This window comes from Hippichthys cyanospilos, chromosome 4 (genome assembly GCF_059441005.1).
Source record: "Hippichthys cyanospilos isolate Australia breed blue-spotted pipefish chromosome 4, RoL_Hcya_1.0, whole genome shotgun sequence".
Lineage (NCBI taxonomy): Eukaryota > Metazoa > Chordata > Actinopteri > Syngnathiformes > Syngnathidae > Hippichthys > Hippichthys cyanospilos.
In genome coordinates this window covers 11,007,501-11,032,813 of record NC_142372.1, presented here as the reverse complement: position 1 = coordinate 11,032,813, position 25,313 = coordinate 11,007,501, and the positions used below count along the sequence as shown (strand labels likewise).

The following is a 25,313-nucleotide window of genomic DNA, read 5'->3' as shown; positions in this document are numbered from 1 at the left end:
GAAAATGGAGCGCCCTGAAAGTCTTTTGATATGAAAAAGAGAATGAACATGTGCACTCTTAACTCCCAAACACCAATCCCTCGACTAATTAGCAGGCAGCGAGAGAGGGAGGGTAATGCAACATTGAATAAAAAGAGAGGGAGGAAAAAAAAATCCTCCTCCTTTTCATTTGCTATGGTAATATTTCCTGCTCACATACCCAATGTAGCTATGAGAACAAGTTGTTGAGGGACGCCAGAGATGAGGGGGAAGTCTGCAGTCAGGAGAGAGGCGGGAAAATGAGCAATAAGACTTGCGCAAGAAGGGTGGGAAGATGGGTGTACTCAGGTTGAGTAGACCAAAGGGGCATGATAAGAGAAGACTTGCAAACTGGCTCCATCTTGCTCTTGAACTCCTTCCCAGTGGATGACACCAAGAAAAGAAGGCTAAAACAAGAGCTGTCTATTCAATGTGCAGAGGAAAGTACTCGGATCCACTTGAATGCAGTTTTATGACTTTGAAATGTACCAAGATGAGCAAATTGGAAGGATTGGATGGCATGGATAAAGCATTGTCCGATTGTGTTGTGATGATTGCACAACCATTAGCAAACAGGCGCGGTTGGCCTGCATATGATGGTTCAAACTCTATTGTTGGTCATTTGAACGTACCACACAGATACTAGTTTGCAGCTAACACTAATGCTGGAGACTTGTGCTGTATCGTACCGTGACACCATAATCAATTAGCATTTTCTTGCGTCATAGACCAGCAATTAAATATGATTTCTTTTTTTACTAATGGTACGGTGTTGTCGCTGCAATAAAACAGCTGTGAGGACTCATGCTAGCCACACCGCTAACACAGCAACAAAAGACAACCCAAAATATAAATAGTATTTTTTGATGTATTTATTTTGAAGTTGGCTTTCTCAACATGCCGTTGCTGTGTGATATCATGTGAAATTCAGACAGAGGTTTGCTGGTTTTTGCTTCATCACAACATCTGTTTTCTGATGTATTGTTTCAGTTTGAATTGTCTTTGAACATTGTTTTGCCATTTAGGCCGAAGATTTTCGCTGGTCAGGATTCAGATCGTTTCTTAATGTATAACTTTCATGGTATGTAAGCCACTCGCATGTATTTTACCACAAGCTTCGTTATTTCATCTACAGTAATGTGAAATTATAAACATCAAGGACTACTAGATAACTTATTCATTTATATCCCAGGAACCAAGCCAGTCGCTGATATTTAGCCTCGGATGAAATCTTGTGGCGTTTTGTGACCGTAAAAGTCTCAGTCAACCCTTGATTTAATAAAAGCTAAAAACAAAATGTGTGAAGACTTTTATTCCTAATTTTATAACCAATATCCAACCAAATATCTATATATTAAGCTTAACACAAAAGTATTTATTTACCTCATTTCTGTTCACACCAGTTTCCTGCTTAGCATTATACAGTGCATAACGGGGGCCCACCCTACCCCCATTTCCCTCTCCTGTCCTCCCACAGTTCTCCTCCTCCGTATGTCATACCTAATAGGCCCAGTGCAGGTCTGCACGTGTCACATAAGGGAGGAACTCCTGTGTTTTTTAATACATTTTTAATCCCCCCATTTGATGCCCCCCTTGTCCACCATAATTTGTACTGACTGCTGAACAAAATCAAAGGCTTCGTACTTGCTGTTTCTTGTCTCTGCTGCTGCACTCCGCTACAGAAAAAAAGCATTTTTTTTATAACCCCCCACCCTGTGCTCCACACACACCTTGCTGTTTATTTTGACATGAAAGTGTACCTGTGAGAGAACGCTGGCTGTTGCAAGTCATTCCCCATTAGAGCTTTGATTTCCCTCCGCTGTGTGAATGACTTGATTTGTGTGTAAATGTACAGCCTTCCTATTATAAACTATTCAATATCTCTTCAATTGTGTATTCTTCTCTTACGCTTTGTATTTTGTAACAGGGGGACGCTGACTTTGTTTTCTTCTGTCGTAGTATCTCATTCCTTCTTTGTTCTTTAATTTGAACTATACAGTATGTCACAGAAGTTTTTCATTGCACTATGGGAAAAGGCTTTTGTCAGACCACAATGTTTTATTTCATGTGGGGGTTATTTATTTAAAATCCCTCAGTAAGGCCTTAAAATAACAGAATTGTAGCTATTAAGTAATTGTCAGCAATGTGTGCCTATGAAACAAGTGGAACTCCACATGTTTTATAAATGTAACTCAATATCCAAATACTTTTGCTTCAGAATCCCTGAAATTGATTATCCTCTGCATATACTGTTAAATGATTATTCCTTCTTGAATTAAGATATCTTAAAGATCATCTACACTTGACTCACATCTAGGATGTTTTAATTCACATCTGTTTTAGTGGTGTCTGAAAACAAAAAAAACAAGTGTTGGTATTGTGCTTTTAGTACATTTTGAATATTAAATGCATGTGTTGATTATGTTTTTCCAGTGCCAGCATTGCGCTCCCCTCTATAATGACAAACCATTCCGGCCAGGTGATCAACTCCAGCAAATGAACTGTCGGCCTTGCCAGTGTCATGGCCACGCCCACTCCTGTCACTACGATCCTCGAGCTGATGACCGCACAACGGAACAGTATGTGGGAGGCGGAGGAGTCTGCGACAACTGCATGCACAATACAACTGGTACAGTACTGGCAACATCCATCAGAACTGCTTTAAGTCATTTATTGAGAGTATAAATGTAATAATCTGGGTGTTAAAAGGTACTGTAAATGCGGATTACAGTTCTTAGTGTTTTAAATTAAAAAAAAACATATAATTTATCCTTTTCTATATTGTTTTGTTTGTACCTGGACTATTTTTCCTCTGCAGGGTTACTTTTACCACTACAGGGATAAATGAAGTTAAAACGTAAATGGTTTTATGGACTAATTGGTTTCTAAACCTGTCCCTTGATTTCCAGCTCTGTGCTTTTACACATTTTTGTCTCTGTCTGGATCAGGTAGGAACTGTGAACTCTGCACAAGTGGCTTTTTCAGACTAGAGCCCTCAGATCCCACTTCAGTCCATGTGTGCCAGCCCTGTGAGTGTCACACTGCTGGAACTGTCAATGGCAGCACTGACTGTTTCCAGGTAACACTTTTATTTGAAAAGTGACAATATCACTGAAAACATAATTTGCTTGGGAATAGGAGTTGAAGTTGAATCACTATATAGTTTTCTTTTTTTCTGCTATTCTGCATTACTTCCCATTTACTGACACTCACTGCATTTTACACCTCCAGGTTGGAGGCCAGTGTCAGTGTAAGGCAGCTGTAGAGGGGCGGCGCTGTGCCGTCTGCTCACCTGGCTGGTACGGTCTTCAAGCTTCCCATCCAGAGGGCTGCACTCGCTGTAACTGCAGTAACACGGGGACATTCAGCTCCTCTGCAGGGAATGCCGTCAGCTGCAACCAGCATACGGGACAGTGCCAGTGCAAATCTCATGTGACAGGTACCTTTGCTTATCAACCATTATAATAGGTGTATTGTTTTAATTTATTTTATATAATAATATATAGGCTATGTATCATATAAGTCTTATATTAGATGGCAGAAATTACAATAAACTTGTGTAGCCACCTGTTGCCATTTATATAAGTAGAATCAGAAAAATTCCCGCAAGTGTGTTGCACAGGTCCAGATTTCTCACTGACAAGGTCAATTTAGGAATAAATTGAAATGCAATTATCATCATTTCCTTTAGCTAGACCTTTACCTTTTTCTCAGGGAGGATATAGACACAGATTATAAGGACCCGACTGATATGGATTTATTCAATACAGATAAATTGGTTGATTTTTTTTTTTTCCTTCTAGTGAACCTCCTCTAGTAGTAAATAACTCCCTATAGTCTTCTACGATTAATATTTCTTTTTTCAAAATGTAAAAATTGAAATTTTAAACTTTCACTTATCTTTGATTGAATTAAAAAAAAAAAAAAAAAAGAGTTCCCAAGAGTAGTTGCATCTTATAATAGTTTGGTGATCATTTTAACAATATATCCCTGAAGTTAACCCATGTTTAAATTGATTACATCTCAGATTGTTTAAAAAAGGTCAATACAGATAATTGTAAAAATTGTTTTCTCCTCCTGACAGACAATTTCTTCAAGTCCAGTGGGCTGGATTAAAAATCTTAACAGGTCACATATGGCTGTAGTTTGTCCATGCCTGGTCTGTCCCAATTTCAGTAGACATACTTTTTGGACTTTTTTTGGGTGGTTGTTTGCTGTTAGATTTTTCCAATGTGAAATGGCTTAATGAAGGTTGATAGGAACTGCCTTAATTGATTCCTGAATTTTTCAGTGAGGTATACCCTCAGGAGAATCGCTCTTATTTATTATGCAATTCAACTTCTGACATTTTGTGCGGTTCTCGCCGGTCGCCCAAAGTTAGCTAGCATAGGCTCCATAACATCCACAACTCTAATAAGAACAACATATTTGGTCAAATTCCAAATTGTCCAAAGTTAAGTATTGAAATGCCAATTAATAAATCAACTGCTCCGTCTTTGCCCCCGCATGTAAGCAGGCGAAAGTAGATAAATTGTGCGTGCCCTCAAAACAGGCATGTGTGTGCACCCTTTTCATAAACACACAGAGTTATGCCCGCCAAAATAAACAGGATTTTCCGCTGGCGGTGCTTGCAGCCGTTGTACGTCTCTTTGTGATAAATGGTTTCACTCTCTCCCCTGTGTGTCTTTGAAGAGCGCGCTCGTATGAAATGCAAAACCGGCCAGCGCTCCTCAACTCAACGCATCGTCGTTATTGCTAAGCCTCGCTACCAAGGGCCTCGCGCTGGCGTGCGTGTTTGTGTGTGCAGACGTGCCCGCTCAAAGTTGTTAATGTGTGTAATGTCCATTAAAGTATATGTGAAAGGGGGATGTGTTTATGCGATTTAGTTTTTGCCGAGCTGTCTCCATTTTCTGCAAGTTTTGTTTTGTGGCCATGCGTGGGTGTGAATGTATTCCATCAAGGGCTAAGCTGCTATTTAATTCTCTAATTCAATGCCAAGTTGATTAAAACAAACTGCGCAGCCCCCTCTCCCTCTTACAAGACCTCGCCTTCCCTTTCTTCTTGTTTGTTCGCTGGCTCCCACAGGTATTTTTCAGAAATGAGATTTGATTATGGCAATTTATTACCGCCAAGCTGATACTTTGAGCAGAGCGATGGCAGGCACGCTTCAGAGGGACGCCACTGCAGTGTGTACAGGCGGGCACGCATTCAGACGCACACACTCTTAGCATGGTGCCAGGGTGCAGTGTGTACATAATAGTGTTTGAAATGGTGATGCATGAGCCTGTTAACCAGCTGGATGCTGATAAAAGGACTGGGTCGTATCCTCAAAATACATACACCCGTACTAAATGGGCGGGACTCGTGGTTAGCTTGTCTGTCTCGCGGTCGAAATGTCACAGGTTCGATTCTTGGCTTGAGGACCCCCTATGTGGTGTTTTTTTACTATATAAAAAAAGTATTTGTTTTTGCTAGTTATGTTTTTAAGTTTTTCATGTTCCAAATTAAGTGTCCTCTTACTTTTCCGTATATTCATGCCTTTGTTTCTTGACTTGAAAATAAGGTCAACATAGGATTCATGGGCACAACTTAATGATTTTGTGATATAATCTTAGCATTATAAACACTGTAATTAAATTGTCATTTTATTATGAAGGTCTGGTACCATGTATTATATCATGATAAAATTCTTTACATTGCTACTAGACACATACTCAGTCACTTTTTTTTTTTTTTTGTGAGCTTGTAGTAGTATGAAATATGATCTATGGTGAGAAATACTCATATCTATAAAGTCATTAAAGTGGGAGCGCTGGGGGTAATGCCAAGTGTCTGCCACACACTTAGCAGAGCAGGACAGTTCGGAGGCGGCTCTGTGCAATAGCACTAATATATAGTGCGCACACACACACATAGACATTCATACCCAGCACATATGAGCCCAGGCTCCTCCATAAACGGCTGTGGGGACTGTGTTGCCCCCAGGCATCCATTTAGGGACAGATTGCCTGTCATAGAATACGTATGGCATATTCAAATAAGCCCTGCTCACTCATACCACATATCACACTTTAACTAGCCTAGTTGTATTGCGCCGCTAAAACCGCTTCCAGTATGATTCACTCCTCTAGTATTATTAAGTGATCATTTACATAATCTAAAAAAAAAAAAAAGTTAGTCATTTTATTACCCTTTTATCACTTTTGATTGTACACTCTTACCATGAGACCTGTTCTGTTTTATTTTTTCTGAAATTTCCCAAGAGTATTTAACCTACATTACATTTTTTTCAGCAATCTATACAGTATATTGTCTAATGAAAAGCACACGTCTATTTTGAAAATAACAAAAATATTGTAAACTTTGACTCGTAAAAAATTAAGATTTATGCTTTTGATCATTTGGTTTAGTCAGTTGTGTTACTAATTCATTATTAGTTGGTTTAGCAACTCATTAATTTGATGCACTATTTTTAAAGTATTTCATCTGGTATTTTATCTCTGCTTGAGGATGTTTACAGTATGTGGTATAAGCATTGACACCTGAGTGTCAGATTACCTCACTTCTTATTGTTTCAACACTAAAATGGTAGTAGATTGTAAGTGAGTGTATTTTTAGGTGCCTCCCTCCATCTCTGTATGACTCCATCACCTTGCCCCCCCTCCTCCATTCTTTGTGCTTACTTAATTTATTTATTTTCCTGCTCAGTGAAATTAAGTGTTTGGCCTTAGGTAAGTGATCCATCATATGTAGAGGGCCCAGCCCTAATGATGGCAGTTTTATACACTCAAGCACCATTTCTCTTGGTCTCACACTTTCCCTCATATATGCATGCAGAAACGATTCAGATCGGGGAGCTACTGAATTTTTTTTTTCCCCAAAAGGCCCTTTTACAATTTATTATGTCTGTTTTTTAGTTATTGCTGCTGTCATCATCTCGCTCCATTGTTCTGCTCTCGTCACAGGTCTGTCTTGCGATCGATGTGAATTCGGTTTTTGGAACCTGTCCCATGCAGACGGCTGTGTCCCGTGTAGTTGTGACCCCGTTGGATCCCTCAGCCCGTTCTGTGAACCTGAGGGGGGCCAGTGTGAGTGTAAGCCTGGGGTGGGAGGGCAGCACTGCGATTCATGTGGCCCTGGTTTGACTGGTTTGAGGCAGGAGGGGATCTGCACCCCCTGCAACTGCTCAAAAGAAGGAACGGTGCCTGGGACATACTGTGATCCTCACACAGGCCAATGTGTGTGCAAGGCAAGTTAACAGGTTTTCATCGTTTATTTTTAATTATGTGACACAATGTTGCCAAAATCACCACATTGAACTATTAAAAAGACACAGCTGGACACTGCATTCTTTGTATTGGGAAAACCTTTTACTCTAGAACAAAGAAAGTCCTCCTTTTATTATGTTTCACCCTCCACTTCCATTTTTCCAGGCTCCCCATTGGTATCTGATCAAAACAACATAACAAACAGCCGGAAACAGCTTCAGTCAGCACAATAGGATATAAGACCCTAAATATTGTGCTATGGTTGCCATACATGTTACATGTTAGCTTTCATTTTAGGAACATGTGGAAGGCCATCTTTGTGACACTTGTCGTCATGGTTACCACACCATGGATCAGCGTAACTCTCTGGGTTGTCTGCCATGTGCGTGTGACATCAACGGCACCATGCCAGAGGGAGTATGTGATGTGCAAACTGGACAGTGCCCATGTCGAGAGGGGGTGGAGGGGATGCAGTGCACCAACTGTTCCCCCAACTTCTTTAACGCAAGTTTTCATCTGCAGAGTAAGAAAAGCTCGCTTTGGTTATGCTTTGTAATTCAGAAAGACATTATTTTACAATATTAATGAATATTGTTTCAGATGAGTCATTCCAGGGTTGTTTGCCATGTATATGTGACCCAAGAGGGACAGTGGCTGGCTCAGTGTGTGATAGCACTACAGGACAGTGTGTGTGCACGCCAACACGCTATGGAACGGACTGCAGCCTATGCCGACTCGGTGAGTGTGCTTGAGCGCTAAATGGATGCATCAATTTAAGAGACAAAAAAATTTCAAAATCAATGCTATTTTTCACCTCTCTACAGGTTTCTACCTTGATCCAGATCAGAACATATGTGTGGAGTGTGACTGCCATCCCATGGGGGCAGTACAACGCAAGTGTGAAAGCCAAACTGGCCAGTGTGTGTGTGCCCATGCCTCGGTGGGAGGGCGACGCTGTGATCACTGTCATGACACTTTCTTTGGATTCAATCCTGGCATAGGAAGGTACCTTTTGACTAAGCAACGCATGCACTATTTATTATTAACAGGATCTGGTATTTCACAGAGCAAGTAAGGTAACATTTACATGTCCACATTGGGTAATGCAGTGTGTGTCTGATGGTTGGTAATCCATAAGAGAGTGAACAAAACACTCTCAAGTAGATGTCGATTGTGAATGTGTATGTGTGTGAAAGTGTGAGGTGGTTGTCCTGATAATCACCCACTGCCCTGCCCCAGTGAGGATAACACCATACTGGTGACCCAGACACATACTGTACATTGTTAGTCACGCATGCACGCACACTGACACAGAGTGCAGTTTTTGTGAAACTACTTTCACAGTTATTGATGTTGGCTAACAGACTGTAGATGGTGTTCAATGGAACACCTATCACTCATACAACCAGTCATGACATAACTGGTATGACAAAACGGATGTTGAGGTGTATACAGTATACAACAATTTGTGACTTTCTTACCAGATTTTTTGTTTTCATCGGTGAAATGCGCAGAATTTTAGCTTCTTAAATATGATTTTTTTTTTCTCATCCGCCATGAAAAGTCGACTTAACGACTAAAAAATAAACACAAAAATGTTTAACTTTTTTGTGCCTATTTTCTGCAATGTGACTACCAAACCAGTAAAAGAATCATAATCTATTCATGTTTGTGTATTTTCTGTTGTCCATTTGAAATAAAGTAATCTTATTGAATGTGAATTAAAGCATTTTTCTAATCTGATTGAGAGATTCAACAATTATTAAAATGGTCAGTTGTAGCCCGTAATCCTGTTCAACACCTTTGAATGGCACTCTCCCACTGCTTGTCCAGATGCCAACCATGTGCATGTGACCCAATGGGTAGTGTCAACGTCTCCTGCAATTCTGATTCAGGCGTGTGTAAGTGTAAGCTGCTGGTTACTGGGGACAAATGTGATGCATGTCAACATGGAGCAAGCTTTTTACGTGCAGAGAACGTCTATGGCTGCAGTAAAGGTCTGGTTTCCAACCCTCGCACACATTCACAGAGATTTTGCCTTTCGCAGTGACTTGTTGTCATGTTGTCTTTTTGTGTCCTTGCAGCCCCATCTCAACAACCCTCCCCTGTTGCTTTTGCTCTCAGTTTTTCCTCAATTAATCTGACCTGGCTTCAACCTGACTCCCCAAACTCAAACATACTCAACTACACACTAATGAGGGACTGGAAGCCTGTGCACAGCATACAGCGTAACTATCCTTTCGGTAAGTGCGCACACTGGATTATAACCGTCTATTTCCAGTCATTTTTAAAGCCATCTAACAACCTTTCTTGTGCCATCTTTCTTAAGGCTCTGAATCATTCACAGATGTCGGCTTGTCTCCTTACACAAATTATTCCTATTGGCTTATTACGGCTAATGTAGCCGGCGAGACGGTTAGCGCAACCTCTTACTACCAAACCTTAGGAGCACCGCCTCTATTGGAGCAGCTTCATTTATTCCTTGTGGGACGACCCGGCCCCACCAGAGCTAGCTTTCGCTGGAGTGCTCCACCAAATAACACGGGCCCAGTGGAGAGGTAAGATGAAAATAGGGTATTTGTCCCAATACTTTTGTCCACATTTTCAACTCCTTCAAGAAAGTAGAATGAAATTATATATATTTTTTTATCTCTCTCAGGTTTGTGTTGTCTTCCACCGAATCTTCTGGTGGAGCAGAGCCTGTCATTCACTACACAGGTTTATCGACTGAGGCAGTGGCAAGTGGCCTAAAAGCTTTCACTCAGTACACTGTTGCTCTGGAGGTAGGTCAGAAAACAGCTACTTTTTTTCTTTTTTTTTAAAGGCGTTTTATGGCTTTATCAAGGATTTTTGCACTAAATGAGATATTTCCTCCGCTCTTGAAAGGCATGTTCATCTGGAGGCTGCACTTCCACTTCACCTTTGTCACTTCTGACAGCCGCTGCCCCCCCACAAAACCAATCCCCACCCAAGGTCACTGCCACTGGACCTCACACCCTATTTGCTTCATGGGAGCCACCCGCTCAGCCAAACGGTGAGTCTTGTTGAACCTACCACACATCTGTAAAAGTTTCACGACTGCCTCCTGTACTGTTGCGTTGCTATAACGGTGACACAATCTCTCCATAAACTGACAGACTCTTAAAGTGTCTTTAACCTGTGGCAGAACCTGGTAAGGATGGCCATGATAAAGCATGTGCAACATTCTTCATAGACTACATCTTCTCTTCTACTTTCACAGCGACAAACGAATGTTGTGCAGTCTCGAGGCAATGAAGGCATAGTGAATTTCTCCACTTGGCAGCTATCTGGTGTTGGTTGAAATGATTCATCTCAATTTAACATTTGGATTCCTAAATGACTACCGTACAAATGTAAACAGGATAGTTGGCATTGCTTATTGTCATCAGGAATGACAAGGCTGTGTTTGGCACTCAAGTCTTCCAAGAGGCACCCCACCCACTATGTTTAACTGCAATACAAAGATGTGCAAGTGCCTTTGCTAAATCCAGAGGGCTTTGTGGTGGCTCTAAGGCTCAGTGTCATACAACGCCAGGGTTTTTCCACACCATATGTGTCTGTGTATTTTCAGGCTTTCTCACTAAATCTGTGTCACTAGTAACATGCGCTCTCCTGTTCTCCTCGCCCTCATTTTGGCTGTCATCAGTACAGTTTATCGGGACTTTAACCCTTTTCATGGTGGTGTTCTTGACATCAGTCTAACATCAATTAGTACAGCACTATACATATGACTGTTCAGTTTGGTTGGTCAGTAAGTATCTATTTTGACCCTATGTTTTTCATTGCATCAACATAGTTGTGTGCTGTCCTCATTCTAAACTGTAATTTTCTTACTTGAATAATCCTATTAATGTAGGTGAGGCAGAACAAGTGCATGCTTACCCTTTGGTTGTTTGCCAAGATGGACTTGTCAGTGCAGGCCTTTGACAATCTGATAAGATCATCAGCATTTGTTTAAAATTAATAAGGAAGACAACTAGGGCCAGTGAAGAAGCAAAAAATATCGGCAGTATTCTTACTCAGAATTATGACGATTATCCAATTCAAAGCAAGAATTCTGACGAAAATTTTCAAAATTTTGATGGTCAGAAATCCAATTTAAGGTAATCTCAGAATTTTATGAATTCAGAATTCTGTTTTAAATGCTATCATTCTCAGAACAAAGCCAAAATTCTGGCTTCAAAATGAGAATATTGAGAACAAAGTGAGAAATAAGTAGAATTACATATAACAAAAAAAAAAAAAAGAGAAAATGTGCAGTTCCTGAAGAAACTGCGTGTGAAGGCAAAAACATTGCAGGCAGAAGCGTTTAATGTTAAAATGATTTGGAATCTTTGAATGGAATATTGAAGTGGAAATATAGAATTATGGGAAATATTAAAATATATAAATTATTGGAATCTATGAGGTGTGAAATGGGAAAATTCAAATTATGAAATGGTATATCTCCCCTTGGGAATGAATGGGGAAATCTCCCGTTGAAAATTAATTGTGAAATATTAAAGGTCAAAAAATATGGATTTATGGGAAAATATTGGAATCTATGAATTACTGGAATTATGGGAATGATCCCTGAAGCGAGATGGTTGAGCTAAATAGTGAAAATGTGAAAGCTGTAAATATGAAATGTAAAATCACCCAACGTTAAATCAATGGGATTTTTGGCGTGGAAAACAGGGAATTGTTAGATTACTGTAAATATTTGGAACGAGAAATGGAGGCAGTCGTTGCACGATTAATTGGAATAATATGAAATTGGAACAGTGCGAATCGGATGAACGGGGAATGAGTTGAAACGCGTCAAAAGAGGAATAACGTGTGAAGGCTTTCACTTTCACAAAATGAGAATTGCCAACCTTGTTTTTTCTTTACTTGCCCAAATCCTCTCTTTTACTAAATACCATTTGCTACTTTCACGAATAGACAAGAGATCCTATTTATTTTATGATGCCTTTATTCATTAACTCTGCGGTAGAATGTTGGAAACAAATAGGCCAATTCAGAAAGTTCGCTCTCGATGCGACACAGTATGTAGTGAGCGTTGTTGGAATAATGCGTGTTATTGTACTGAGATCGATAATGTAGCAGTTTTGCCACATGTCAGCAAGTAAATGCTGATAGCGTAAGGTACCAGAACGTAACTATGGCCCGACGGGAGAAAAAAAAAATCATTCTGTCAAGGATGGTTAAATATTCAGCAATAAAGTGTCTAGACAGGTTCAGGGCGCGGTGCAGTTATCCACAGGCTGCTTTTGAAGAGAAATAAAGTTCAAGTTCATGCAACGTTACTCCCAACATGCTCCCCACCTACTTCACAGATGGCCTGCACTCTTAAAAGCTTGTTACGGGTTCAAGCCAGAACCTGATGATGCAAAGCATTTTCATACTGCATACTACAACATTGAATCAATCAATCAATAATAATGACAGCATTTTGGGGGGATGGGGAAGGAGGGCTTCAGAGGTAAATCGTTCAGGTGTTTCTAATGAATTGTTCCAAATGAATTGAAGATTCTGAAGGCAAAGAGTGTCGACGTGTCCATCAATGTCGCTACATCTGCGTTTACGGTGGCTCACTTTTAATCTCCTGCACATAACGTTTTAACTGCTTTCTCTACAGGAGTTATCACAAGGTATGAGCTGTTTTTACGGGGGCCAGTGGAGCCTCACGGCCTGTCAACTCTGACTGCGGAAAAGAGAGTATTTGTCAGCGCCGGGTGGCTGGATCCGAGCACGCCGTCTCAAGCGCAGCTCATCAACAGCAGCAGAGCTTTGCCCCCTGAGAGCAGCGCCACTGTGGCCGCTCTGCAGGCCTTTTCCACCTATCAGATGAGAGTCGTTAGCATCAATATGGCAGGAAATGTCACATCTGGGTGGACCACCGCACGCACAGCCGAGGGAGGTTTGTACATGTCTGTCACACTTTTCCATTCACAAACTGCTTTACTTATTTTTTTCCATTTAGCCCCAATAAAAAGAACAAAACGGATGAAGTCGACATCTAACCAACTAAAGTGATTTGCGACATTTTAATATTCAGGAGTTTTTTTCAAACTCATTTAACGGGATACTTTACTTGTTTCCTGCTAAAAGTCTAATTAATTTGATTATTCCATTATTTTTTTAAGTACAATTAATACCTTTTAAGAACTCTTTGTGCCACTTGCTGTTGACTGAAAATGACATCACGTGCTCAGGGCTCAGATAACAAACAATCACGGCTCACCTCTTTTCTGTGTTTGGTCGTCTGACGTTTGCAAGCCGAGCCGTGATTGGAAAAATAAGTCATTAATCATAAACAAGACATTTACATTTCAAATGATTCCTTTTACGGTTTATGGCACGTATGGCCCTTTTATCACACAAGCTGAAAGCTTTGCTTGAGGCGTGTCAGAAACATTATTTTTCAAAAATAAAAAAGAACACAAAAATTAGTCGTGCAACAAGATTGAAATCTTAAGTTAAATGAGAAGAAAAGTCTTAATATCAGGTTAAAAAAAAATTCTGCTGAATTAAAATTAATACCAACAGAGAACAGTTGAGGATATTGTTAAGTGAAATGGTGAATGTGAGATACCTTTTTTCATGTTATTCAGCATTTTTTATTCTTAAAATAAGAATGTTACAGGAATAAAGATGCAGTGTGGTTCATAATCTAGCATTGAGTAGTTATCTTTTTTTTTCTGACTGCAGCAGCATTTTCTAATTCAGTACACTTGTAATGAAACGGAACATGGTGTGTAAAAGCTCACTGGTAAAAATAAGCCACACTCAACAGATGCAATAAAACCTGAGTTTTATTTAAAAATAACACAACAGACTGTTAGACATAATGTGAGCGAGAATGAGGGAAATGAGGGAAGAAATGAAAAATGTGTATGTGTGCAATGTGCATGTGTGCTTTCTTGGGGTGGGGGGTGGGGGGTCCCTCATTAAGGTATTTGAATTTCAAAGAGATGATATGGCTCATTAAGACTAAGCGATTGCCCTCAACATCACTCTGAGCTACGCGTCTTGGTAATAAGCATATGATAACATCATTTCAATGTTGGGTGTGTATCAGTGATTCTTTGCATGTGTGTGTACATGCTATGCCATGTTTGAAAACCACATCCTGACTGTATGTGTCAACCATCAGTATTAGAAATCAAGTGGAGCCACTGAACAAGTGAGGTTATGTAACAATATTTTTAGTTCCAGAGTGGATTGCTCCCCCAGAAGTGACTGCATTGTCCTCCACCAGTCTTCAAGTCACATGGAGAACATCCGAAGGTCACGGGGTCATTGCTCGAGGGCCGGTCATTGAACATCATGTCAATTTGCTGACTGAACAGACCAACAGCACCTATGCTCCTCCAGTTGTCAGCCAGGTTGGTGTCATACATACTCTTTATAGAACGCCGTGAAGGTCTCTGCTGCTGCATAAATGAAATTGCCTTTTTCTCAGGTCCTGCAGCGGTTCGGGCCCTCGGCCGAGCCTCTTTATATAGTAAAAGGGTTGAAGCCTTACCTCATTTACAATTTTACTGTGACAGCCTGCACTAAGAAAGGCTGCATTACCAGTCTTGCAAGATCTGGACAGACCCAACCAGCAGGTAACATCCAAATGTGTTTGTTTTCCTCCTAAAAAGCCAATACTCTACTGCTCAAATGTCCGTCATCAATAGCATTTACCAGAGCAACCTTTTACCAATGAGGACACTCACAATGTATTAGGCACTCATGGCACTTGACAGTGGCTTAACATCTTAGTGATACAGTGGGCTTCGGTGCAAGAAAAAAAAAAAAGTGCCTGCAAACACCTGGCCTAAGTACAACTGCTGGGCCTCAATTATTGATGCTAATATTGGACATTAAAAATACCACAAAAAATACTCCGAAATAGGTTAGTATATTCTGTTTTACAACCTTTACATTTGTTTAAAGATTCTGCACCCAAAAATATTATTTTGCCATAAAGCTTAAAATTCCACTAGTTCTACTCCGTAACAAAATGAAACTGCATTCACTCATTGGAAGCTCATCTTACAGGTCTTGCACTCTGCAAATTCATTTATGAGTCTGTAACGGGTCCACATGCGGGCATAACTGAACTCACCAAATTCATCCCATGAGCCTCCGCAGGCAATGGGGATAATGCCTTTTGACTAGCCAGAAAAATTGTATGCAGCGAGAGGGTCATTGTCGCTTCTGCGGTCAAGCTAGCTGGAAAGCTACTGCTTGACTCCGGGTACAGCCTCAGTGGCAGAACGCTATATTTTCTCCGGACTGGATAGATAAATATTTTGTAAATATTTTGCATTGTGATGATTCTTTTTGTATTTTTCTTTTTTTGTATGCCACTTTCTGCTTGATTTTGCAAAGCTTGACGTCTATGGTACTTCAATTAACTCATGTCACATCACCGAGACTCTTCGTGACTAATAGGTACCAATGTCAGGTGATTGGTCAATTCATCATTACTCCTCCATACCAACCACGCAGGTTGACTGACCCGCTCTGAACTATTTGATCGACAAAATAATCCTGGAGTGTTTTTTTTTACTTTCTTTCTTTTTTCCCCTCGGCTATAAGGGTCCCCTACGCAGTCTCACTAGCTGCACCTTCGATGTTTAAGTCTCTGAATAACTTCCCCTTTCCTGTTAAACAATATATGTTACACAAGAGTACAGTTTGAGTGGAGAATTTTTCGCGCAAATATTAACACTGAATGTTGTAATGCCCAAAGTTGTCATTGTAAAGAGGTCTTTGAATGATCACATAATTCTATTCCAGATCAAAGAATATTGAAAAAAAAAACACCAATTTGTTAACTGTTTTAAAGACAGTTATATTAATTACAGAAGTAATGCCCACTTGCTCTCAACACTTTGAAAAACTTTTCTAGCTTTTTTTTGTTACCTTTTGCGCTTAGCTCGTGTTATTTCTATCTTTAAAAAAAAATATTCGGAAGCAGAAAGATGAATAATTCTGCATGCAAATATGCATGGGTGTGTTTCTCTTATTTACCGGGGATCCTTTCACATACTTTTCCATCTGTTCACTCGTAGACACCCATCTTATTCTTTGTCTTGCTCCTCATTATACTTTTTTGTTTTTGTTTATGGCTATGGGTGAGTAGACAATGGATGGTTCATGCGAACAAAAACAAGCTTTCATCTATAAATAGCAGCTGAGGGATTTCAGCTTTTGAACGTAGTCTTAACAACTACATCTGTCGACGTAGCAATATTCTCAGTCCATTCAATTCTTGAAAAGTCCTTCCTGTGCTTATGATGATGAATGATCCCTCATATTGTAATCGGTGGACTTTTTAAATGTATTTTTAATGGCTACATCTGTTGACACAGCCACAATGTTTGTTTTAAGCGATTCCAAAGACTTCTCTTGACTGTAATACAGTACAATACAATATGGCTTATTGTACCCAGTTGACTTTTTGAATGTATTTTTAACAGCCACATCTGTTGCCTCCATTTTTTTTCATCCAACGCCAAAGATGTCCCTTGTTTCAACTCTAAGAAATGATAGCGACATATGCCGTTTGCCAGGTTTTTTCTATCTCAAACAATTTGCATAGCATGCGTTACCCTTTATTTTGGGTAGTTTGAAAATGCAATTGAGACTCTTCCAGGAATGTCAATATTTAGAATACTCCAACGCCTATGATATTTTTTTATTTAAATATTACTGTTTTATAAATGGCAGTAATGATGGTGACTGCATACGTATTCTTATCCATCCATCCATTTCCTATTGCCACTTATCCTCACTAGGGTCGCTGGCTTGCTGGTGCCTATCCCAGCCAACTTCGGGTAGTAGGCGGGGTACACCGTGAACTGGTTGCAGGGCACACAGGGACAGACAAACATTCATGCACCCAATCACATCTAAGGACATTTTAGTGTCGAATACACCTTCCCTGCATGTTTTTGGAACGTGAGAGAAAGCTCGGGTGCTCGGAGAGAGCCCACGCGGGTACGGGGAAACATTGAATCTCCACACAAGAGGGCGGGTGCGAGCTGGAACTGAACTCGGATCTCTTACCTGTGAGGCGGATGTGCTAACCATTCTTTCTCCATACCGCCTCTTACATACTCTTGTTGTTTTAAATACAGTAGGTGGAGAAGGTCTATACCACTATGTTTAAAAATATTTTTCACCATTAGTGTGGGCAATAATCTATGCAACACAATTGAAAAACACTTTTTTTCATTGTCATTCACTGCCACTGGTGGCTATGGAGTCACAGATCTCTTTTGGCAGATTAAGTTATCGTTAGCTCCTATCCCACATATGGACAAACAATGGTGAGTGTCGTGACTGTAGCAGCATTTTTTTTTTATCTCATCACGGCTCGTCTACAGTCGCAAACTTTCAAATAACATTCATCAAATATTTGCCGTCAAATTTGCGACCTTGGAAGAGCCTCTTCTTTTGTTGACCCTCACCAGCGTTCACCAATGTGGGATAGGGTTTTTTAAATTTTCTGCCACTGAGTTAGTCTAAAATTCATTTGATCAAAAATTGAGAAAATGTGCTTAGAATTATGCTGTTTCACCAACGAGCCGATTACATTCAAACACGTTAAATGGAAGGCACAAAGCTAACATCTTTTCATATTTTCAAGTTTCCATATAGGAAATAATGTGATGTGGATTGTTAATTCATTTAATAGTGTTAGAGACACTGTTTTGGGTAATGATATAATACAGAAGATGAGAGCAGATACGCAACAAGTTTTATTTCTGGTTCATATATCCTATTTGCCAGCCGGATGCCACATGACATGCAGAATTTGGATCCACAATTAGATATGACACTATAGGAAAGTCAAAACTTGACTCGGAAACTAGACATGGAAAGTAACTAGGAAGACAGCTTGACATGACAGCTGTTGAGTTTGAATTACAATTTATCCATCCATCCATTCATTTCTTATCCTCACTAGGGTTGCAGGATTGCTAGAACCTGGCTTTCTTCAGGTAACAGACCATGAGTTAGTTGCCAGCCAAATGCCGGCGGATCAAACAGACAAAAAAAAAAAAAAAAACACTCAACACAAAAAACACATAAGGACAATTTGGAATGTCCAATATACCTACCATGCATGTATTGGGGAATGTGGCATGTCGTTGAGAAAGAAGAGCTTACATACTTTCAGACATCAATCCTACATGACATATTCAAGAAATCTAAGGAACCATAGCAACTGTGTGGCAACTGATAAGCAACACACCAGTCACAACAGTAAATACAAGATACGCCTGTATCTGAAAAAGGTGATAAATAAAATAGATACATAAAGATGACAAAAGGTGACAAATACATGATCATGGCAACCCCATAGCGACTGATATCACAGCATCAGTATTGCACACACCCAAAAAGGTAACGGAAAAGACAAACGCACTCGAGGCTTTACCGCTTTATTTATTTATTTTTTTCTTGGACTTTGGTTGAACTTCAAACGTCTCACGTGCCACTCAGCCCGCATTAAAATGCTGTCCTCTTGTTTCGGATAAAACCTCTTGCATGCTTTGACCAAAATGTCTTTTAATCACGTTAACGTCCTCAAATGTAACACAATTATGTGTATGGAAGGAATTTCTATGGAAAAATTCCACAAAACGCATTAGGTGGTACATTAAGCGGTATTGCTAGTAAGGTGCACTTGAGTGTGTTACTGATGCGCTAATAAATCTAGCATACATATGACCGGGCCATTAGAGGCTGCTGCCATCTGTTGTAAGTGAGCAGGCAGCATCTGCAAAACCAGCAGAGCTACAAGGAAGCACATGACCAAACATTAGCGTGCACACCGAGACAGATGCAAACTGTCCATATGTGTTGAAGCTTTTGCAATTGTTTCCATGTGCGCGTCTCTCCGGGAAGTTATCGATCACGACGTAAAGTGAGTGGCTAATCAGGGGCTGATGGTGATGTTTTATGTATTCTACATCCATAAAGACTTGTTCTACAAGACACACACACATAGAGACTTGCACACATACATACTCACACTGTAGCACCACTCAACAGAACAGGGACTTTATTGATTCACGCATAATTGGTCTAAGGCCCTTCATGAGGGGAGAAATATGCATGGCAAGGGATGACCATGTCAATAAGTTGAATACTTGTGCGTGTGGTGTAACTGTGCACTTAAGAGCCTGTTAAGACATGTCACTCGTAGCAAAAACAGAAAAGTCCAACATGCACTTTGGCTTGCGGGAGCTGCCCCATGACTTGGCTGCTTCATTACTATCCCAGCAGCTAAAATTAACCTTTCTGCTGGACTGTTAACCTTGCGTGACCACATATATGTGTGTTTAAGGCCACACCGATAAGGGAACTGAACGTTTCATTGTCGAAAACATGTTATTTGGTAAATTAATATAGATGACACACAAGGGTCAGCACAAAGTTCACACACACATCCTCTGAAAATCATCACTAGAGATAATTTATTTACATACAAAGGTACATAGATGTGAAGGTATACCTTCAGCTTTGTATATTTTTTTGTTTAGTATTTATTTTCATAAGATTAAATGTAAATGTAAATGTAAATGTGCTGTGTGTGTGTGCAGCAGGCAATGTTCATAGAGTCACGACGGCTCAATTTCAATAGACTGGTAAGCTATTGATTGGCAGTAATTTATGGTTTGATGTGCCAAGATGGGAAATCGTCCACTCCCCTTTTAAGAGCTCTATTAGAAGTGCACTGAAGATGGCCACCTGTGTCACCAAGAGCTAATTTACGCCCACCAAAAACCATTTAGACCATTAGAGGGAGACACACACTCCGAGAAACACAAGAATGTGGAGTGACACTTTATGCATGCACACACATTTGTACGTTACTCTGTCACAAGCTGTTTCCAGTCTCTATTCTTAAATATATTGACACTGACTATGACAACCAGTCTTGCCGTGATTTATTTATAAGAAAAACATTGAAAACACCCCTCCAGTAGTGACAAGTGTGTTTTTAAGGAATATGTCATTTCAACCTCTAAACTTGTAAATTGAGGAAAGGAAAGGAAATTGACTCTCCGCTAAATGAAAGTGATATTCATCAAAAACATTAGCATATCAAACTAAAAGCCAACCTCAACTTTTTACAACAGGCTTATTGGTGGGTACAATGAAGCACACTAAAAAGTAACAATAAACTGTACCTGTGTAATACTTTTTCTTTCATCATGTAACGGGTTTCATGTCTCTTGATAAGTGCCATTCTTTTTATGAAGTCCAAGTTGCAAAATGATAATATCAATATATGTTCTTTGGCATTCTATAAAGGACTCTGACAAATCCAAATCTGTATGCTAAATGCACTCAGCTGGCACAAAAGTAAGTAAAGCATAACATTGTAATATAAAAGAAAGCTAAAAACGCTTGGCATCATTATTATTATTGACACTATTATATTTATGCATTATACAAGACTGATCTACATAATTCATTGCCCTTATGGGGCTAAACCAGGGAATAAAGATATTAACATTTTTTTTTTTTTTGCATTACATAACATTACATTTATGCCTAACATAACATTCGGAATATTACTTTGATGGTGGTGTGTGTTTATATATATATATATATACACACACTGTATGTATGTACTCCATGTTAATGTACTGAATGTTAAATAAAAGCCAGTGAATTAGAAAATATTTCCAAACTTTTGACTGTTACTATCTACATATGTTTCTTCTTATTTCTTCTCAGCTCCAACAGGGTTATCCCCACCTCGACTTTTCCCAGTCAATGACAGCACCATTGAGATAGACTGGGATGTCCCAGCTCAACTCAATGGACCACACCCTTTGTACCAGGTATGTAAACAGGCCGATTTTGTCTCTTTTGGCAGGCACAAACCGCTGAGTCATCATCGGAAACAGAGAGATGATGTCTTCGCATGTCTTGGGCATATTTGATTTCATCCAGGTTTATTTATTCGTGTGAGAACTGTCTGGAGTTGTCATTAAAGGGCAACATTATGGCTGCCTCATGAAACACACTTTTTCCTCCATAGCTCAATTATTCATGATGATTATAATATTTTCAAGCCAATATACATCTAATTTACATTACATGTACATCTAATTTGTGGAATGGAGGTTGCGTCTCAATTTGAAGTGTCATTATAGTCACGCTTTTTTTCCTCAGGTGGAGAGGACAGATGTGTCTCTTTCTGACCCTCAAGGTCCTTTCATCAGAGGAACCAGGTTCTCTGGCAGTAGTTACTACCAGTTTCCCAGTGACACCCTGCCTATTAACACTGACTTCACAGGTAAGAAATCACGTCAAATCAGGTATCCACAGATCAGAAAAAGTTCTCCTGCAAATATTGATGATATGATGTCTACCAATATGATGGCAGTAGAAAAAAAAAAAAAGATCTGATCTACTACCCCAATGTGACAAGCACACAACAATGTCTCCAGAAATAAATACCTATCCACTAAATCACTTGTAATTATAATTACTGCATTATAAAAATACAAATCAAATGAACAACTGAAATAAATGAAATGTAAAAAATGGCTTGCAGAATGGAGGTGATATACAGAAGGTTTTTTGTGTACTATTTATACTGTATGGGTTACATCACATGTAATGCACATAACAATAAAAACTCTCAAATTCTAGAAATTAAATTGGGTTTGGGCACATAAATCCAACCTCAAATGTCCGATGCAGATCTTACGTTTCTTGCTAAACGACAGTTTCTTCAGGAACGGCCGTGGCTTGATAACCTTTCACCACGGGTATTTGATGTACTTTATATGTCACATATTTCTGCTTTGAGTGTGATGGGTCGCTTTTCGATTCAAGGGTTGTCCTGAGCCTTCTCTATTGGTCAAATGCCTCTCTAATTTTGACTCGTATCATATGCTGCATTCTTCGATGGTGGGACATGTGACTTTTCTGACCTCCAACTCAAAGTGCACTCGAACCTCTGTGAATTGCGGACAAAGAAGACCACTTTTAATATCATGTATATATGGTCAGCCATCTTTGTTGTTAACATTCGACTTGAATGCTTTGAGGTCGTAACTGGGATAATTCAAGTGGGAAAACTGAACTTCCCACTTTCCTCAAATGGAACATTTAAGCCTGCAATCAGAATGCGTACTTAAATGACTAAATAGGCTTATTGCGCCATTGTCATGTATGCTGTATTTAGTACTGTTTTGTTGTTGTTGTTCTTGTAATGATTATTATTTTTTTCATTTATGACAAATTACTCTGCATTATCACAGTCTTCTCGTGACAATTCTTTAGGATGACTTCTGCAGTCATCTTAAAGGACAATTATCTTTCTGTTTACCGGCATCATTAGAGGGTTGAGCTGCTCAGCCAAACATGTTCTGCTTCATCTGAGAACATCAGCCAGTCTGACGCTCATAATTAATGACTGCTGATACTAATCAGTGCGATTTGAGTGGCAAAAGCTCTTCTGCGCCTTGTTCACTACCCAGCATAAATAGACCACAACTTTGCACTTTTTTTCTTAGATTTTTAACCCAGTGATGGGTATTTGGGTATTTTGTAGTGGAATACATGGCATTCATCACAAAGAAAACTTTTTGTCTTAGTGGAATCTTTTCCTCTGCACCAATCTTCATAAAAAGTAATGGATGAGGCAGTCACTTTCAGACCGGATCTATTGTGGACCATCAATGTGTCAGCAGTCCTCAAACCATCACCCTCTTACAACCATCAATACTAATAGCATCATCTACAGACAATTATTCCCATCGAAGCGCACGGAACAGTGAACAAATCAAAGCCAAATTGGATTATGAATGTAATGCAGTGTAATGCCCCCTCGAGAGTCAATTGATCACGGAGGAGAGAGTCGTCAATCGTTGATGCCTTGCGGAAACCAAGCAACTTGGAGCTGTGACGATTGTCACATTTCAATTTCCAATTACTGCAAAGCGTTTTTTCTTTTTTAACGCTTCTCCAGTCATTCCGTTTGGATGGCACCTTAAACTATTATGCCCCACTCAGAGGGGGGAAAAGAACAATCCTGTAATAAGTCTCTATCTATGTCTATTATCTCCTTTGTAAGTCTTGTTTTTTTTTTTTTTTTACATCTGTACTCCCATTTTTGTCCTTTGACCTCCAGTTACAGCCACCAAATGATCCCCCCAGAGTATACTGGTTTTGAAATGCTATTATTGCGATAGGTGGATGCCATTTCTGTAAAATGATTTTTTTCTCAATTGTGATTAACGATGCTTCTTAATCCTGAATGAATTCAGGGTACTTAAGGTTAGTATGTACCACACTGAATCTTACTCTAGCTAAGAGAAGATTATAAGTATATGCAATTAGTGCACTGATATGAATACCGACTAAGTGCATGTTTCCATAAATGCATGTTAGTCCATTCATCTTTTCTAAGCTGCATCCCTACATAAAATTCCCATGATGGGACTTCCTACTTGTACTTTTATTGGTGAAGGAATATGTGTAGAATACATTACACTTAGAGAAATAATGGATTTAAATGGACACCGGCTGTAAAATAGATTATACAGTTCTCGCTCCTCATTTGTATTTCTTTGGTATTTGAGCCTGAAAAGGGCTGATTATAATGCATCCTCATATTTCAGCTAATCCAGATGTATTTCTTCAGCCTTCATTAAATGAAGAGAAATGAAACATCACAAACGTTCGCTGGAAAAAAAAAATAGAAAGACTGGATGCCGGAACAAATAGACTTGGATCATTTCCAGTCACGTTTAATACAGTACAGTCTTGCAGCCCCGCTGGAGTGACTGAGCAGGAAAGAGGGAAATGTTAAATGATACAAATTATTTTTCCCTAATTAATATGATTGATTGCCAGGCATTGATGTTGAGAGGAGAGGGGAGAAATGTGTGAAAGGAAAGTTTGCACAGACATCATTAGTTTTTCCCCATTTAAAGATTAATCAGAAGAGGCTGGGCTCTTTAATTCTGTCATTTGTATATTTAATGGGCTGCAGCAGAATCTATGGGTGTAATTAGCTAGCTGCCGCGCTCTCATTAATACGCCAAGCTCTGATTAATGCCGAGAGAGAGCTAACATGACTGGAGTTATTCAGGTTATGTTGGCGAGATGATTACACACAACCTCGTCCGTTTACCCAGAAGAGAGAGCCCAAAATTTCAAAACAGGCACAACTATAGACTTTAATCAATATTGTGTTATTAATGTTTGCATTTTAAAACCTAGTGTTGGACGAAATACTCTGAAAATATTGTGTAGATCATCTCCATTCTCGACTTTTTTTTTGGAACGTAAATGCACAAATTGTAGAATTGCTGTGAAAAAGATTCACTTTCATTGACAACTGTCCTCAGCTTTTTGGGAGGATTCGTTAAATAAAATGTCAACACAGCCGCTAAATCAGTATCGGGAGTATAAAAACATGCAAGGAATTTGTCTGCCGTGGTTTGAGCCAGTATTACAAAAAAAAAACATGTGTGCCTGTGTGTGTGTGTGTGTGTGTGTGTGTGTGTGTGTGTGTGTGTGTGTGTGTGTGTGTGTGTGTGTGTGTGTGTGTATACAGCAATACCTGTAAGAAACATTTTGCGCTTTCTAACGACACAGTGAGGACATTTTGGACAAGTGAGGAAATTTAGGCCGGTTCCTCACTTGTTCAGCACTTTTTTTTGAGGGTCAAGACTTGTTTTTAGTGTACAGGTTTGAATTGGGTTAGGGTTGGGTGTTGGCAACCGGCGGCTCCGGAGCCTCATGCGGATCTTTCATCCTTATGTTGAGGCTATGTGTGGCTTGTGGAAATAAATAATGCTTGGTTCAGACCAAAGTCAATGCAGTTTGCACAATTGGGCAATAGGACAAAGTTTGGAGCGATGGGAAATAAAACACGATGTGAGACAGCTAATCAGCTTTGGAAGTAAAACAGGAAATGGAAATAAGTGTGGCCTTTCAGATTAAAAGCGCCCATTTCAAACTAAAACTCTTAAAGAATTCACA

The 25,313-nt window shown here is 39.6% G+C and overlaps 1 protein-coding gene across 1 annotated transcript in view; it reads left to right on the top strand.

The window, feature by feature from the left end:
* Positions 1-25,313, top strand: part of ush2a (Usher syndrome 2A (autosomal recessive, mild)) — a 156,242-nt gene that overhangs the window by 22,062 nt on the left and 108,867 nt on the right. Inside the window, exons 12-28 of the mRNA XM_088413582.1 lie at positions 2,452-2,647; positions 2,967-3,097; positions 3,250-3,457; positions 6,984-7,267; positions 7,584-7,809; positions 7,887-8,024; positions 8,111-8,291; positions 9,120-9,283; positions 9,371-9,529; positions 9,616-9,844; positions 9,946-10,069; positions 10,173-10,320; positions 12,928-13,209; positions 14,502-14,677; positions 14,755-14,902; positions 21,045-21,151; positions 21,486-21,609. Coding sequence (XP_088269708.1) covers positions 2,452-2,647; positions 2,967-3,097; positions 3,250-3,457; positions 6,984-7,267; positions 7,584-7,809; positions 7,887-8,024; positions 8,111-8,291; positions 9,120-9,283; positions 9,371-9,529; positions 9,616-9,844; positions 9,946-10,069; positions 10,173-10,320; positions 12,928-13,209; positions 14,502-14,677; positions 14,755-14,902; positions 21,045-21,151; positions 21,486-21,609 — 3,025 coding nt within the window. The remainder of the gene's footprint in view (positions 1-2,451; positions 2,648-2,966; positions 3,098-3,249; positions 3,458-6,983; positions 7,268-7,583; positions 7,810-7,886; positions 8,025-8,110; positions 8,292-9,119; positions 9,284-9,370; positions 9,530-9,615; positions 9,845-9,945; positions 10,070-10,172; positions 10,321-12,927; positions 13,210-14,501; positions 14,678-14,754; positions 14,903-21,044; positions 21,152-21,485; positions 21,610-25,313) is intronic.